Source organism: Euphorbia lathyris, chromosome 9 (genome assembly GCF_963576675.1).
Source record: "Euphorbia lathyris chromosome 9, ddEupLath1.1, whole genome shotgun sequence".
Lineage (NCBI taxonomy): Eukaryota > Viridiplantae > Streptophyta > Magnoliopsida > Malpighiales > Euphorbiaceae > Euphorbia > Euphorbia lathyris.
In genome coordinates this window covers 77,824,102-77,840,423 of record NC_088918.1, presented here as the reverse complement: position 1 = coordinate 77,840,423, position 16,322 = coordinate 77,824,102, and the positions used below count along the sequence as shown (strand labels likewise).

At 34.3% G+C, this 16,322-nt stretch overlaps 1 protein-coding gene across 1 annotated transcript; it reads right to left on the bottom strand.

Moving 5' to 3' along the window:
- Positions 1-5,456: 5,456 nt before the first annotated feature.
- Positions 5,457-8,237, bottom strand: LOC136206412 (probable disease resistance protein At4g27220). Its single transcript, XM_065997444.1, has 2 exons — positions 5,883-8,237; positions 5,457-5,668 (listed from the first exon to the last, which is right to left on the bottom strand). Coding segments are annotated over exons 1-2 (2,208 nt in total). The 5' UTR covers positions 8,090-8,237; the 3' UTR covers positions 5,457-5,667.
- Between the last annotated feature and the right edge of the window lie 8,085 nt (positions 8,238-16,322).

Below are 16,322 nucleotides of genomic sequence, written 5' to 3'. Positions count from 1 at the left end.
GCCTCCATTAAATCCACCGCGACCCGGACCATGTCCGCCCCTTGGACGATCACCCCACCATGATGGGAAACCGATTAATTGAAAACAGCCACTCTCATCATGCCCTTCACAGTTACAGTGATAACAAAATTTTCTCGAATTGTAAGTGATTTTATTTTTGCCCCTCAGATTGCACCTTGAAAGCCATAACATTCTCATGTTCAATTTTATTGATAGAGCTTTCGCCTTTAATTAGTCGTTCCTCCTGTATTACACGTGCATAAGCTTTATCAATTCCCGGGGAGCGGATCCATCGATAACAAATTGGATCGAACAGTTCCATACAGAGTCGAGTCAAGACCAAGCAGAAAGTGGTGTTGCATATCTTCTTCCCTCATATTCGCCACTTGACTGCTTGTATCGCACGTTCATCCATCACACTTGCACATCGGTACCTTCACATAGGTCACCAAATCATCCCAAATTTTGGAAAATCTCCCAAAGTACATGGCAACATCTTCATTCTTCCCTTGCTACATTCTCCCAAAGAGGACTTCAATTGGCAAATCTTTGTTCCATTCACCACACAGAATTTATTCTTCAAGTACTTCCATAAGGTTTGCACTTCACTGTAATACGAGAGAGTCGAACGAACCTTCGGGTCTATCGTGTTAAGGAGCCAAGACACGAGCATAGATTATACAGCGTACTAATCTTCCAATTTGTCCGCTTCGGTCGGCTTACAGATTGTTCCCTCTACAAAGCCAAATTTTTTCTTCGCCTTGAACGATGTTTGTATCGCCCATGCCCATTCATCATAGTTATCTCCCTTCAATTGGATCCGCGTTATTACGTTTCATGGATTATCGTTTGAACCTAGGAAGAATTGATCTATCTTCTTTCCGCCGCCTCTGGTTTTCTCCTCCTTACCGTTGGCCATGTCGCCAAAAAGTAAATTGAAAAATATTATGGATTTAAATCGGTACTCACCGAACTCTCGTTAAGTGTTTAAACCTCTCTGATACCATGATAATTTATTCTCTGTAGTTTGTTGTCCTTGTTATTCACATGAGTATCGATATTTATAGGTTACAAAAGAGAGAGTCCTAATCCTACACAACATACAGAGAGAGTCCTAATCCTACACAACCTAGAAGAATACAATCCTCCTATAAGACGTCCTATCTATAATCTATTCACAATTAGACTTCTACTTCCTATATAATACTGTCGCCAACAATATCCAACAAAAACCCATTTCCCCCCTTAATTTGGTTCCACATGGACGCCCGTGGAGGTTAGGTGATGCCGACATGGACCAAATTAACGGAAAATGGGTTTCTGTTAAATCTGTCGTTAATGGACTCTGAACTTCCTTCATCTACAAAATGTTATTGCTAACATTATACGGTTTTATATGTAAAGTCTAAATCTGTTTTTCCCCAATAACTAAATTTTGTAGCTGATTATAAACATTAAATTTTCCTTGGAGGGATCAGGTTAAGAGTACATGTGATTGTTGAATCATACCAATTTGCACTTTTTGTGTGAATCATACTAATTTGCATCAGCTTCATTTGGCCTAATACAGCGGTAGCCTTCTAAACTTGTCTAGAAAAGTCTAATGACTCCTCTAACTTTTAAAACGATAGATTAGCCCCTTAAAGTGACATGATTAGCCTTCTAAGTTCTATATGGTAGTGCAAGTAGATGTTTGAAAAAGTTGAACCACGCTTCACTTTAAGCAACTTTAAGGGGTTCATAGGTCATCAAGTTCTAGGAGCCAATATGTCATTTTAAGTAAGTTCAGGGAGCCAATAGGTCACTTTAAGCAAGTTTGGGGAGTTAATCTTTCATTTCAAAGTTTGGGGGACAATCAGGTAACATTATAGTCCTTAAACTTCATTTCTTGACATAAAAATCCTTGAACTAACATTAAAGTTCAAATCAACAAAAAATATGTAATTTTTTTTAACAAAATAATGACTTGAACAAGTTTAATTACATCAATGCCTCTTTTGAAAAATCTAATTCATCATGATCTTGTTCAAAATTTTCAGGTGATACACTTGGTTCTTTGTGTATGTTCCATTCGAAGTAATAAAGCAAAGGATGCAGGTGCATGGCACAATTGAAATGAAAGGTAAAGTTTTTATCTTAGTAATGGAGGGTAGCCTACTATTGGAGTGGTTAAAAGTTAATGGACTTTTATCTTAGTAAAATGGAAAGTTTTTAGAGACTTTTCTGTCCGGTTTTGAAGGTGAGAGACCTAATTTAATATTGTATGTACAAAATTCAGGTTATGTTTTATGAAGGCCTGAAGGATTTGACACAGTATGGGAAGAAGAAATGGATACCTAATTTGGATTACTCAACTAATAGTACTTTGGAGGGGCTTGTGCTAAGAGGATTGGCTGGTGGTAAGTGCTCTACTTCTGCTTTAAAACGTATAGTTTCAACTCTGAACGACTTACTTTGATGACCCGTTAAGGGTCAAGTTTGACACGTCCCATTTATTAAAGAGGTCAGACATGATTAATTGAACGAATTGAATATGAGTAAAAAATATCACGACCCGTTAGACATGATTGCCATGTTGCAACAATTGTAGTTCTAACTTGATGGGTTATAAGAGCCACAAAATCCATTTGGTTAGGGTATGTTCTTTATCACTGAACTGAGTGAATGCTACTGAACTTAACTGAATGATACCGAACTTAACAATAAATGATGATATTAGATTTTAAAATAATTTTAATGATAATATTGGAGAATGAAGGTGGAGTGGAGAATGAACTTGACGATGATGATGAAGTTAACGAAGATAATTAAAAAAAATTAAAATGTAGTTGGGACAGTTAATTTTTAGGGTATTGTAACGTAAACGTATTAATATAATATTTATTTACTTCTCGCAAAATTTGCCTACAAGTTGTACCAAATAATTATAATTATAATTTATTTATAAATAATTATACTTATAATAAATTATAGATAAATAATAATAATAACAATAATAAATTATATATAAATAATTATAAGGCCTAATGCTCCTCCAGCCCCTTTAACATGTTTAAATTGGTCATTTTACCCCTCCAACTCATCAAATGTTCTATTTACCCATTTAACTCCACAAAAATGGTATTTTCACCCCTTTAACTTATCCAAATTGGTCATTTTACCCCTCCCAAACTCATCGAATGTCCTATTTACCCCTTTAACTCCATGAAAGTGATATTTCTCATTCCTTATGGTCCTATTTACTCCTTAACTCCATAAAAGTGGTATTTTTTACCCCTTTATAGTGTAAAATTAATAGGATTTATTCAAATGAGTTTGAAAATATATTTTTTTAATATCAACTTTTTATTTTGTTTTAATTTGATAATTATATTGATCCTTCATGTGCTTATTACAATAATTAGATAATCAAAATTTAAGCAGCCAAAAAAGTTTGAAAAGAGAAAATATTATTAAAAAAAAATACAAATAATAAGAACATTAATATAAACAAGCTGAAGACATCATATGTAGAGATACAAAATAGGCCTATGGTTTTTGAGGAAGTATCAATTTAGGTTCCACGTACAAAAAGCACAAATATAGGTTTAACATTTAAAAAAATGGTATCAATTTAGGCCTCGATAACGGATTGTAAAGGGTGAGAAATACCATTTTTAGGAGTTAAGGAAGTAAATATGACATTTTGTGAGTTGGGGGTAAATAGACAAGTTGAGGAGGTAAGAAATACCACTTTTATGGAGTTAAGGGGGGTAAATAGGACATTCGATGAGTTAGGGGAGTAAATGACCAATTTGGACAAGTTAAGGGGGCTCGGGAAGCATTAGGCCTAATTATAATTATAATAAATAATAAGTAATTATAATAATATATATATATATATAATAATTATAATAAATAATGAAGTGATTGTTACTGAAATTAAGTAATAAAAAACAAGGTTTTAGCCTATTACAAAATTTAATAAATAAATTAGAATTTCTAGGGAAAGGAGAATATATATATATATATATATATATATATATAAACATTAGGATAAAATGACTTATAAACACATAACATTATATATTTATTTATATAAATATATTTAAGGTTAAATGGGTTGGATTGACACGACCTGTAGGTCATAATGAATTGACGAGTCATTCCGTGACAAGAGACAGGCGTCAATCGATTTATGATCTAAACCCATAATGACCTGCTCATGCTCGGCTCGTTAGAAAATTGACGAGCTCGAACTCAATTTTGTTTTTGAGTTGGTCGCGAGCTGCTCGTTTATTTGTTCACGGGCTTTTCTTGCGAGCATCTTGTTAATTTAATTCTATTAATGTACTTTGCTCGCAGACAACTTGTTATTTATGTTAATTTGAAATTTCTTTAGCACAAAACTACCTAATTTTGAAACCTACAAAACTAGCGGAGTAGGATCCTCATCATGAGACACTGCTACTGTCTGATGGTTCAGGTTGGATGTTTGGAACCTAAATAGGTAATTTTTATAGATAGAGTAGTGGTTTTTTAGTTGTTGGGTAATGATCTATCAATCCAATCCAGCTTAGAATAAGCTATAAGCCTGTTTATGAGAGCTCAATTTTGTATATTAAGGTGATAAAAGCTCAAGCTAGATTGAAGAACAAAATAAGAAAGCTGAATAAGAGACCATGACCTGGATGCCGGAATTAGCAAGTGCAACTAGCATGCCACGGCCAGCAGTGTATAGGCAGAAGTGCTGGCTTTGAGAAGGGCTACTACTTGAGTCGGATGGGACATGTCAGAGAGGTATGTTCCAATATTAACACCAATAAATGGTTCTGCAAAGAGACACACACACTACCTAGTTATTCTATATACTACTAAAACAGGCGACTTCTTTATTTTTACATTTATTAAATGCACCATTGGTGACTGAACTTACATACGTGGCTGCCACGTTTCATTTCGGTCAGAGATATGAGTTGGCTCTTTGATGCACTTTAACCATTGAAATCGACAAAGTGACCTGATTGAGACAACTTTAATGGTGCATTTAACCCATAAATGTGAACCTTAAAACTATGATAGATGATTATAGTCAGATGGTGAAAGTCTGGCAAAGGTAGAAGGGCAACAGTTCATCTATGGAAAGAGAAGCAGTTCTTTAAGACAAGAACAACCAAACTCGTGCAGTTCTTTAAGGATGAAGAAATTTTCCCAGAGTGTAAACCAATCCACTCACGCAGGTTATGGCTTGCAACAAGTGTGGAATCTGTCCTGACAGAAGGTCTTGAGTTATCCTAATCATGTTTGGACACCCTATGCCTTTAGATTACATGGACTCAAATCAAAGACAGAGATAATGTATGATGCCTTTAGACTAAGTGCTGAATAACCCTTCCAAATTGCATAGTCCTAGCTAAAAATCAACACTGATTACACAATGCACAGCTTTTATTTTAAAGCAATCTTGAGTCCGCAGAAAAAAGAAAACAGCTTTAGCAGGATGATCACACAACAATTAATTATATACAGCCAGCTTAAATTTTTATTTAAGAATAAGAACAAAACCATCCAAAACAATAAGATTTTAATTCAAAATCCAAAAAGAACAAATTACCAAACTAAAAAACTCACTGTTTAATACCAAAATAACATGGGTTCATCCACATTCATACATTTCGCATCCCAACTTCTGCAAGAAAATGAACAAAGAATTAATTCATAACAAAATGCATTAATCTACCGGAAGAAAGGTAATGGTTTGGATTCTGAATATCCAAATTCCTAAAGAGGTTTGGATCACACTTTAATTCTTCTTCCAAAGTTTTAAAGCGTAGATTAATGTATTATGAAACCCAATGAGTTAGAATTTAAATTAAAAACAAAAGGATAACTAAAAGTCTCACCATTGGACTTTCGAGTGACCATTGCGGCACACTGTCAGGCCATCGAATGTAAGTTTTGGACAATTTATATTTCTCGAGGAGCAGCTTTTGGGAATACCACAAGTTGTTCGGCCGCCACAAAATCTCTTCAACTCTGGTAGATCTTTTAACACCAAGATACACAACTGGGAGAGACACGGTGTTTCTTTCTTTTCAGGTATTCTGCCTTCTTCTTCTTCTTCAAATATTATCTCCTCCATTAGGAGACAATCAAAGACATATAACCGTTTAAGGTTTTTCAGGTTTGGCACGACATGGATAGGAAATAGCCGCTTGATACTTGGACAACCCTGTATGAGAAACCTGGTAAGATTTGAGAAACAGGACCCATAAGATACATTTCCTTGTATGCTGAAAAGCACACTCAAGTTTTTCAACTTGAATAACTCCATGTACTCCAGGTTTTCAAAAGACAACGGACATAACATCTCTAATCCATCACATTCCCTAATCGATAAGTACTTGAGTTTAGATGGAAAAGAATTGCACAAGCTTCTTGCTTCATTGAATTTCACAATTGTTATGGCTTGGAAGTAGCTCGGTATCTCCGCTTCATTTACATTGCAGTTATAAAAAGAAACCATACTCAAATCATCTGCTCCTTCCCCATCCCCAGCACATATATCAGGATCCTCATACAACAAGTGATTAGCAAATCCAGTGCAATGTATAGTAAGTCGTCCTACTTGAAAATAAAGTCGTGGTTCCCTTCCTTCAAGCCCTTTCAGATACTTGTTAAGCTCAACTACATCAAAAACGGTGCAGGTCAAATTTTCCAGTTTGGTCAAGCATGCAAGTTCCTCTGCCTTAACTGGTGGTGTCCAATCTAGTCTAAGGAATTGCAGATGGGAGAGTTTTGCTAATATCCCGGACTCTAACCGCTTAACTTCCGTCCAAGAGAGATCCAGATATTTGAGTTTTGACAGCATTGCAATATCCTGAGGCACTTCTTCTACTGTAGATAAACTGAGATCCAACTTCTCCAATGCCCTCAGTTTTCCAACCGACCCAATTTTTCTCAACTTTCTACACCCTTTGAGTATTAAGATAATAAGATTGACAAGGTCATAGACAGAAGATGGCAAACTCTCAATATGTGAAAATGAAAGATCTAGAACCTTAAGTCCAGGCATTCCCTCAAAAAAAGAGTCTCCAATGTATCCCAGATCACACTTTCTCAACACTAGCGTTGTAAGCTTAGAACAGCTTGGTGAAAAATCTAAAGGAATATTCCTGATTTCATTGCCATCTACTGACACTGTCACGAGATCTCCAGTCAAACTCTCCTCATCTGTTAAAGACACGTCATTTACAATCATCATAACTCGTTGGTTATTTTCTTCCATTATTTGAAGGGCCATGCTCCGAATCACCTTATTCATATTTACAAACTTCTTAAACGTGTGGCTATGAATTCCAACTTCAACCAAGCCCGCATCACTGAGATAATTCAGCATTGTGTGACCCTCGTTTAACTCTTCCCTCCTACTATTCAGTCTCTTTATGATCCCTTCGTCGACTAAAAACTCTAAAAATGTCTCTATTTCGCCATATAATGATGGGCAGAATAGAAAACAATGTTGCAATCTTGTATCTTTCAAGTAATCATAACTAATCTTCAATTTCTGGAATATCTCCATATCAGCTTTCTTCCGGATATGCCCTCTCAATGCACTTCTCCACTGCTGTATATCAGTTACGCCTTTCATATTTCTGATCATGATTGTGATAGCAAGTGGCAGACCTCCACACCTGTAGGCAACTAATTTTGAGACCGTTTCAACCTCTCTTGAGAGTGTTGTTTCCTTCCCGATATTTTTCTTGAACAATTCATAGCTTTCATCTCGCGGGAGACATCTGATTTCAATTTTCCTCTGGCAACCTAATTGTCTGCACACTCCCAAGGATCGTGTTGTAAAGAGCACAGTACATCGATCCACACCTACCGGAATTCCAATCTCTTGAAGAGAAATATAATCCCATACGTCATCTAAAATCACAACAGATTTCTTCTTTCCAGCCAACACTTTTGACAATTGTGCTGCTCTGTTGTTTAGATCATCTCCATATGATAGATCTACACCCACTGCCTTGGAAATCGAACTTTGCAGATCACAAACAGTACGAGGTGGAGACACAGTCGGCTGCTGGTTCCAATCGGGAGACATATTAGCCTAGAAAACATGATGAAACTTGTTGGGATTTTGAAGGAGCTTGTTATTAATACACTTGGCTACTTCTGTTTTTCCAACGCCCCCTATTCCATGAATGCCAATCCTGAATACATCATCATCCATCAAACTAGACCAAATGTCTTTGATGTATTCGTCAAACTGTTCACCCACAATTTCAGTTGCAAATAGATGAACGCCTATAGTCTTAACATTTGACACTGCCATTGTTGGATTTGACATGGAGAAACTTTTTCTGCTTGGACATTGACACTTATCAGTTGACGTACGTTTTCGGCTAGGACTTTGAACATCTTCCGATACCGGTGGACAAGCATCAATTTCGGCCAAACATTGATCTCTTTCCATGTTTCTGTTTTTCCAATCCTATAAAAACAACTAATTGGGTTAGTTTTCTGCAAAGTAAAACAAAGACTATACTCGAGATCATCATTTTGAATCAAAGATTGGGACGCGGAAGCCGGCTGAACATCCCAACTATGTTGGCACCCGCAGGGACCAACTACTCGAGATCATCTTTATGAAAATCAAACCTAAAATGCCCTCATCGATTTTGGGATATTTGTTCAACAAAAATTAGGTTAACGAAAATAAGAAATAAAAATAATTTTGGATTTTACATCTCAACCCTAATTATCACAACTCACAATCATATAATCATACTTATTTTATAGCTCAAAATCAAACCATGCCATCATACATAATTTCATCCTACAGCAGAATATAATATAATAGAAAAAGAAAAATTGCAGAGGAGAGATCACTTACAGAATGAAGGCGAGATGAAACTATGGTTGGAGCTCTTGAATTTCTGGCGGAAGAAAGTGGGAGAAGAAGTTGGAATGGAACTGGAACTGGAAGTGGAAGGAGGTGAAATTGCAGATGAACTCAACCAGATCCCAAAAGTTTAGCTTACCAGATTCCGTATCAGAATGAAACTGAAACTACGGTCGTTTGTTTTGCAGTTTCTGATTGCTGAAAAAGAATGGTAAATTACATCCATGGCCACTGAACGTTATCCATTTAACATTATAGCCACTGAAATTCAATTCTAAACACTAAACTTTACACTTTTTAATACCGGTAGCCACTCAACGTCTCAAAACAACCGTTAACGGGTTAAAAGTAAAAAAAATCCAAAGCGTTAATGATATTTGAAGGAACTTCAATTTTTGAAAATTTTTGTTTTGAGGCAATTTAGACGTTGTTTTGTTAGGAGAGAGATAATGAATTTTTAGAAAGAGAAAGCTCCAAAAAATGGTAAATGTCGTTCTGAACTTGAATATTTTTATTTTGAGTTCGTTAATGGTCGTTAATAGTCACTTTGAGGAATTAGTTAAAATTGAGTGACCACCACCAGTGTTAAAAAGTATAAAGTTAAGTGGTCATATCATTAATAATTAAATTTCAGTAGCCATAATATTAAAATAGTTAAAATTGAGTGACCATGAATGTAATTTGCTATCTTTCTCCCCGCAAGTAGAAATTGATTTCAAATAGAATTGGTTATCCTTCAAATCATTTTTTGAATTATTATTTTTTTTTCGAAACAAATGCAATTAATAAGCCACAATCGGACAATCAAAGTTAAGTATAGAATGCAAAAAAGACGGAACAACATCAAAAAAACACGGGACAGGAATAAGAACGAGAGGACTTTGCTAAAGAGTGAGCCACCTCATTCGCTTGTCGCCTTACAAAACAAACAGAATAATTGTTGTTGAGAAGAAGAGAGCGACAACATGACACCAACGAACCAAACTTTGATATATCGTCAGATATGGAATTAATAGCATCGACTACAGATTTCGCATCTAGCTCAGAATAATCATTTTTTGAATTATTAAAAAATAAAAACACAGCTTATCTAATTTATTTTTTTTATTTATTTTTTTTTGCGTTATCTGATTATTTAAAAAGAAAATTTACCCTCTTTTAGTGAACTTTATCATGGCTTTGAGGATGGATTGAAATTCATAGATTTTTTTTTTTTTTTGAATTTATAGGATGGAAAATTCCGTTCTCAATTAGTGATGTAAAATTCGTGATAATTCTAACTACAAATGGAATCTTTATGTTTAACAATAGAAATTATTACGAGGGATGACGGATTTTTAAGGGCAATTGGCTTATACGAAAGTTAATTCCAATTGAGAATTTCGAATTGTTACAATTGAGGGATTATTTGAATTAAGTTTGAAAATGACAGTGCCTTATATTGGTTTATGGTTTAAATTTTGCACTTAATATTTCATTTATGGCCACATTAAATTTGATCAGTGCAGTTATCGAAGTTTTTTAGCGGTTTATTTATGTGCCGATTCCTAATTGGACCGATTAGAGATCTTCACTTTGTCCCATTAGGTGTGTAAACATATTGAAATTTAATTTGCTTATTTCTTCTTTAAACTATTATTTTATTGTTTATAAGAGATTATTCAGTCACGATACTCTGGATTTGGATGGAATTGGTTTAAAATATTGCCATGTTGAGTAAGAATCATGTTATAATGTCATAAAAAAAACTTGCATTTTGAATTTGCACAATTTTGAACACGTTGCATTGAATTATTTCTTATTGTACAACTAAACCAATCAGAGGACAAACTGAACGAGAAAGTTAAAAAAGACTGATTATACGAGATCAAGCAATTTTCCATGTTCATACTTCAAGTTGCCTTCCCTTTACTGGTTAGCTGTGAACAACAATTTAATTAGTTATGAACATCTAATCATCTATTGTAATGATATTTTTACAAATCAAAATAAGTTTTTTACTCTCTTTTACTCTGTATCATATATAAAAAAAGGTTCAAAATACAAATGTTGAACCAGATAAAATAAATAATGCGGTATTGATAAGTTATATATTTAGTTATATTTTTTTTTTTTTGCTATTTGAGACTTAAAGTGATAACAAAAATGAGAAAGTTTTATGTTTTTTTTTTTTTTTTGTTATTTGAGACTTAAAATGATAAAAAAAAAAAAAAATTAGAGCTTTAGTATGTTGACATAAAAGATTAGGCTAAATATACTTAAATGAAATTGGCAAGGGATATTCTGGTGGAGTAACTCGGGCGAGTCAGTTTCAGGAATTCACTGGCATCAATGGTCACGACTATGTCAACCCAAAGGTCAGGGTGGAATGGGCTTTCAGAACATCAAACAGTTCAATATTGCCCTACTTGCTAAGCAGGGATGGAGGATAATCATGGAACCAGACTCGTTAATGTCTCAAATTTTGAAAGCCAGGCATTTCCATCACCTTCCCTTCCAAGATGCAGTATTAGGCCATAACCCCTCATATATTTGGAGAAGCATCCTAGCTGGTTATGATTTACTTTTGCAAGGTCTACGGTGCAAAATCGGTAATGGGAGCTTAACTCATATTTGGGACAGCCCATGGTTGCCCGACAGACAAAATCCAAAGCCGACTAGTGCCATCACTCCCAACTTTCCAACCAACATGGTGCATGACTTACTTTTGAGCGTTGGAAGATGGGATAAAGATTTAATACGGGTCAATTTCAATCAACGAGACCAGCAGCTGATTCTATCTATCCCAAGAGGAGCTAGGGGGCGGGATGACGAATGGTTTTGGGGACCGGAAGTTAAAGGAATCTACACAGTGAAAAGTGGTTATCGAGTAAGTTCAGGGGAAAATAATGATTCAGAACCAACGATATGTTACTGGAAACAGATCTGGCGATTATTAGTTCCTCCTAAAATTAAAAATTGCATTTGGCGTGTGCTATCACAAAGCCTACCTTCAATGCACAATCTGGATGTCCGTCATAGTACGCATCCTAATATATGTCCAATCTGTTCTGGTATTGATGAAACAAAACATCATTTGTTTGCGAATTGTGAAATCTCCCGTCAGACATGGGCGTTAATTTTTTGCAGCTCAAGACTGTTGAATATTTCAGATTTTCTCACTTGGCTCCGGTCGAAACTGATTGAAGGAAATGTGGAGGAATTGCAGAAGATAGCTCCAGGGGTATGGCTATTATGGAAACATAGGAACGAAGTGGTGTGGCAACGAAGGAGGAGGAGCCCTAGCGTCATAGCCGCTCGTGTACAGCAGGAAATCAACGACTAGACATCGGCACAGGAAGCTAAAAACCGTACATGTACCAGCATTCAGCAAGCAGATTCACGCTGGCTACGACCCAATATCGGGTTTCAGACCTGTAATATGGATGCCGAAGCCTTTCAAGAGGCGGGTTATAGTTCAATGGGTTTCTTAATTCGTAATTCAGATGGCTTGTGCACTTATGCTTACCACATGGCTTTGGAGGGATTATTCGAACCAGTAATTGCAGAAGCGATAGCTCTGAAGGAAGTCTTACCATGGATCAAAGCAAGCAATCTCGGTCGAATTATTATCCGAACGGACTGTTTAACGGTAGTACAAGCATTAGCATCACCAATTCCACACAATTCATATCTGTATGATATTCTTTCACAACGTTCTATTTTATTACAAGAGTTAGAAGTAGTTTCAATCTCTTTTGTTAAACGTTAAGCCAACACAGCAGCTCATAGCCTAGCTCGGACGGTTGTGTCTGAATCTATTTGTGGAGAGTGGGCATGTCCACCTCCGTTCCTTAACGATATTCGTTTGGCTGATTTAACCCTTTAATATAAGCGATTCTTTAATTCAAAAAAAAAAATTGGCAAGAGATCTTATAGTGGTTTTTGCCTTAGAATTATTCTTTCTCGCTTTAGCAATTTCTAAACTGCACTCAATATGGCATAAGTTATAAAATAGGGTTAATGTGCAAAAATATCTCTAATGTTTTGAGTAAGGAGCAATTTTAACCCTAACGTCTAAAGTTGTGTAATTTTATCCCTAACATTAGAAGTCAATAGCAATTTTACCCCTATAACGTTGATAAATTTGGTCAATTTGAGAGATAATTCATCAAACTTTTTTCTCGATCATGAATCTTATCATCTAAACTTGACATGTGCGTCATTTTATCAGTAACAAATCACAAACATATATTGGGATGTGAAAATAAAATAAAATATATTACCTTTTTGCATGAATTAGACAAAAAAAAATTTCAAAACATTCACCGAATTTATAAATATTAATCTCCAATTCTATTAAATTATAAAAAAACATGAAATCATTTTTTTAGAACGAATTGTTATGCAATTAGTGCAGAATAAAGAACAAAAATATTTGTATTTTATAATAGTGTCTGAAATTGATCAAATTTATCAATGTTAGAGGTAAAATTGCTCTTAGCTTCCATCATTAAGGGTAAAATTGCACCATTTTAGACGTTAGAGGTAGATTGCCCCTGACCCAAAACGTTAAAGGTATTTTTACATCTTAACCCTATAAAATATAGTTTCTGCGTTTAATTAGACGATGGTGTTTGTAAATTGCAGATTTAATACCTCTGGATTATAATACTACTATTATTAAAAGGAGTTTGTGACTACACCGATATATTTTTAGTAAAATTAAGTATTATTGAATGATAATTTTAGTTGAACTAAATACGGTTAAAAAACCTCTCTAGGAGTTTTGCAGGACTTTCTCTTCCATTTTTCTATCTATTTTGTTGATCTACTTTGAGGATGACGAATGGTCTTCCTTCTTCCTCCTCACACCGGGTTAGATTTCTATATTTTTTATTGCTTTTTTAGTCTGTATTCATATATTTTATCGAACTCTTTATCCGTCTGATTGTATCTGCTGTCTGATTGTATCTACTGTCTGTTATTCTGTCATTTATGCTTTTTTCGGATTTAGCAAGAGCGAAAATGGTTTATCTTGTTCGTAAATCAATAAATCTACGTGGTTACAACAAAAAAGAACTCAGATCCGAATGTTCGAAATGCTCTAAAGGATGAAGTTTGGATTGCAGATGTCTTTCTACAAATATAGATTTACGAGAGAAATATATTGTTGTTTTGTGTTTTTTATGCCTTTTATGATATCTTCTTGCCCTTTGTAGTCATTTCCATCATTTCGTAGATATTGTATCTGTTTCATGTAATCATGTAAGATTTTATTCTTTACATTTTACTTGTTGTACTTCTTTTCTTATCTAATGAAATTACAAGTAATTTTTAAAAAAATATTATTGAATGATTATTTTATTAAATTTAATTTTTTTTCTTCAATTTAGTTACAAATAACATACATATATATATCCCAATACCACAAATTAATGGGATGAATTTTGCAGATTGGCTGTTGCAAGCAATTGGCGATCCGAATCTGGAGCTCATTGATAGACTTTGCTGCACATTAAAGACGATTTGGGATCACAGGACAGAGTCTTGTGGCATATGTCATGGTGGCCGGCGGATACTAGCTGGCAACATGGAATTGATGAACTGCGGGATTGGAGGGCGTACCAACAAAGCCCGCAAGCCATGCCACTTGTGTCTCCACCAACTCTGTCGGGCAGCATACATCGTCAACACTAGGGAGTTTATCGGTCAACTGTTACGTCTATCAAAGCTGTGCCGCAGGGCCAGGCTGTCGCGACGATGGTAGATCGGGGAATAAAGACATGGAAGCCACCAATAAGAGGGTCAGTGAAATGTAATGTCGATGGCGCCATTTTCAATGAAGTTGGAAGTTGCGGGATAGGTGCAGTGGTCAGAGATGATTCAGGTACATTTTTGTTATGTAGTAGCAGCTGCATTGCTAGTACTAGAGAACCCAAAGTGATTGAGGCTTTAGCACTATGCACAAGTCTGATTTGGCTCGCTTCCCTGCACTTCACACATGTTGAGTTTGAATCAGATGCCAAACTTATTATTGATGCAATTCTTTCCAACAAAAAGGATATCTCGGAATTTAGAACGCTTATTAATGACTGCCGAGTTATTCTTGGTTCTAATCCTACTTTTTCAGTATCATAAGTCGTTTAGCGAATAGGGCTGCTCATTTGGTAAATAGACAGGTTTATTCCACTGCTAGTGATTTCTTGTCTTCTTATATGCCGATTTGGCTATCAAACGCTATTTTTAAGGATGCAAATCCTATTTATTTATGAAGTGATTCTTTGGGTTCAAAAAAAACATACATATAGTAATTCAACTTATTTACTATAAAGTTATTTTCTTTTTAAAAAAACAATTATTTAATACAATAATATTTTTATTTGATATTTTAATACTGAGATGTTTTTATAAAATTCTTATACGCATTCAATAATATTTTTATATGATCTATTATCTATGATAAAATAGATAATGTCTATTTTATCATAAGCAACATGTTAATGTGTAAATTTAGGTGGGATATATTTTATATTTGATATAGTTAATATTTCTTTGCATTAATTACTTAAATGAAATAATAAATATGCTCTCAAAAATAAAATAATAAAAAATTTAGAAAAAAATAATAATAAATAATTTTGAAAATTATATATTAATAATGACATGGAAAATTAGATTGTACGTGAATCAAAATTGCTATCAAATACTTTATGTAAATAAATAAATAAAACAAAACCTAAATAACAATAAATTTTAAAAGGGATAAAAAAATAAATTTAGTTATATAAAGTGCAGATTTAACCCTAATATATAAAATGGTCCAAATTTAAATCTAACGTTTCTAAAAAAAATATCAATTTTAACCCTAAGTTACCAAAACTTTGAAAAATCTGGTTTGACTGTTATTTAACTGTCACATAAATAATGTCTAAAATATTTAATGTGTTATTACCATAGTTACAAAATATAGGCAAAACACATTATTAGGCCCCTCATCTTTCATTTTTTGGTTCATTAAGCCCTTGATATTTTATTTGGATACATTAAGCCACTGATCATTTATTTTTGGTCTCATTAAGCCATTTATGACTAAAAATTATGACTAAAAAAAGTAATTTTGAACATAAAATTCGATTAACAGACTGTTATTCATTGCACCCGCATTCGAAATTTGTAGTTTTTCACCGTTTGAAATCAGTTTTGGATGTGTAATGTGGCTATAAGAGAACTGTACAAACTTTAATTCTACCTGTAAAAAATATTTTGTTTAATAATTTCAAATACAGATGAATTAATAACGTATTTTTAATAGAATTAGATGTTCACGGCTTACTAATTTGGTGATCAATGGCTTAATGATACCACAAATAAATGATCAAGGGCTTAATGTATCCAAATAAAAGATCAAAGGCTTAATGAACCAAAAAATAAAAGATCAGAGGCCTAATGA

Excerpts from the sequence above, each read along its gene's own strand:
- LOC136206412 (XM_065997444.1), bottom strand. The coding sequence starts at position 8,089 with ATGTCTCCCGATTGGAACCAGCAGCCGACTGTGTCTCCACCTCGTACT.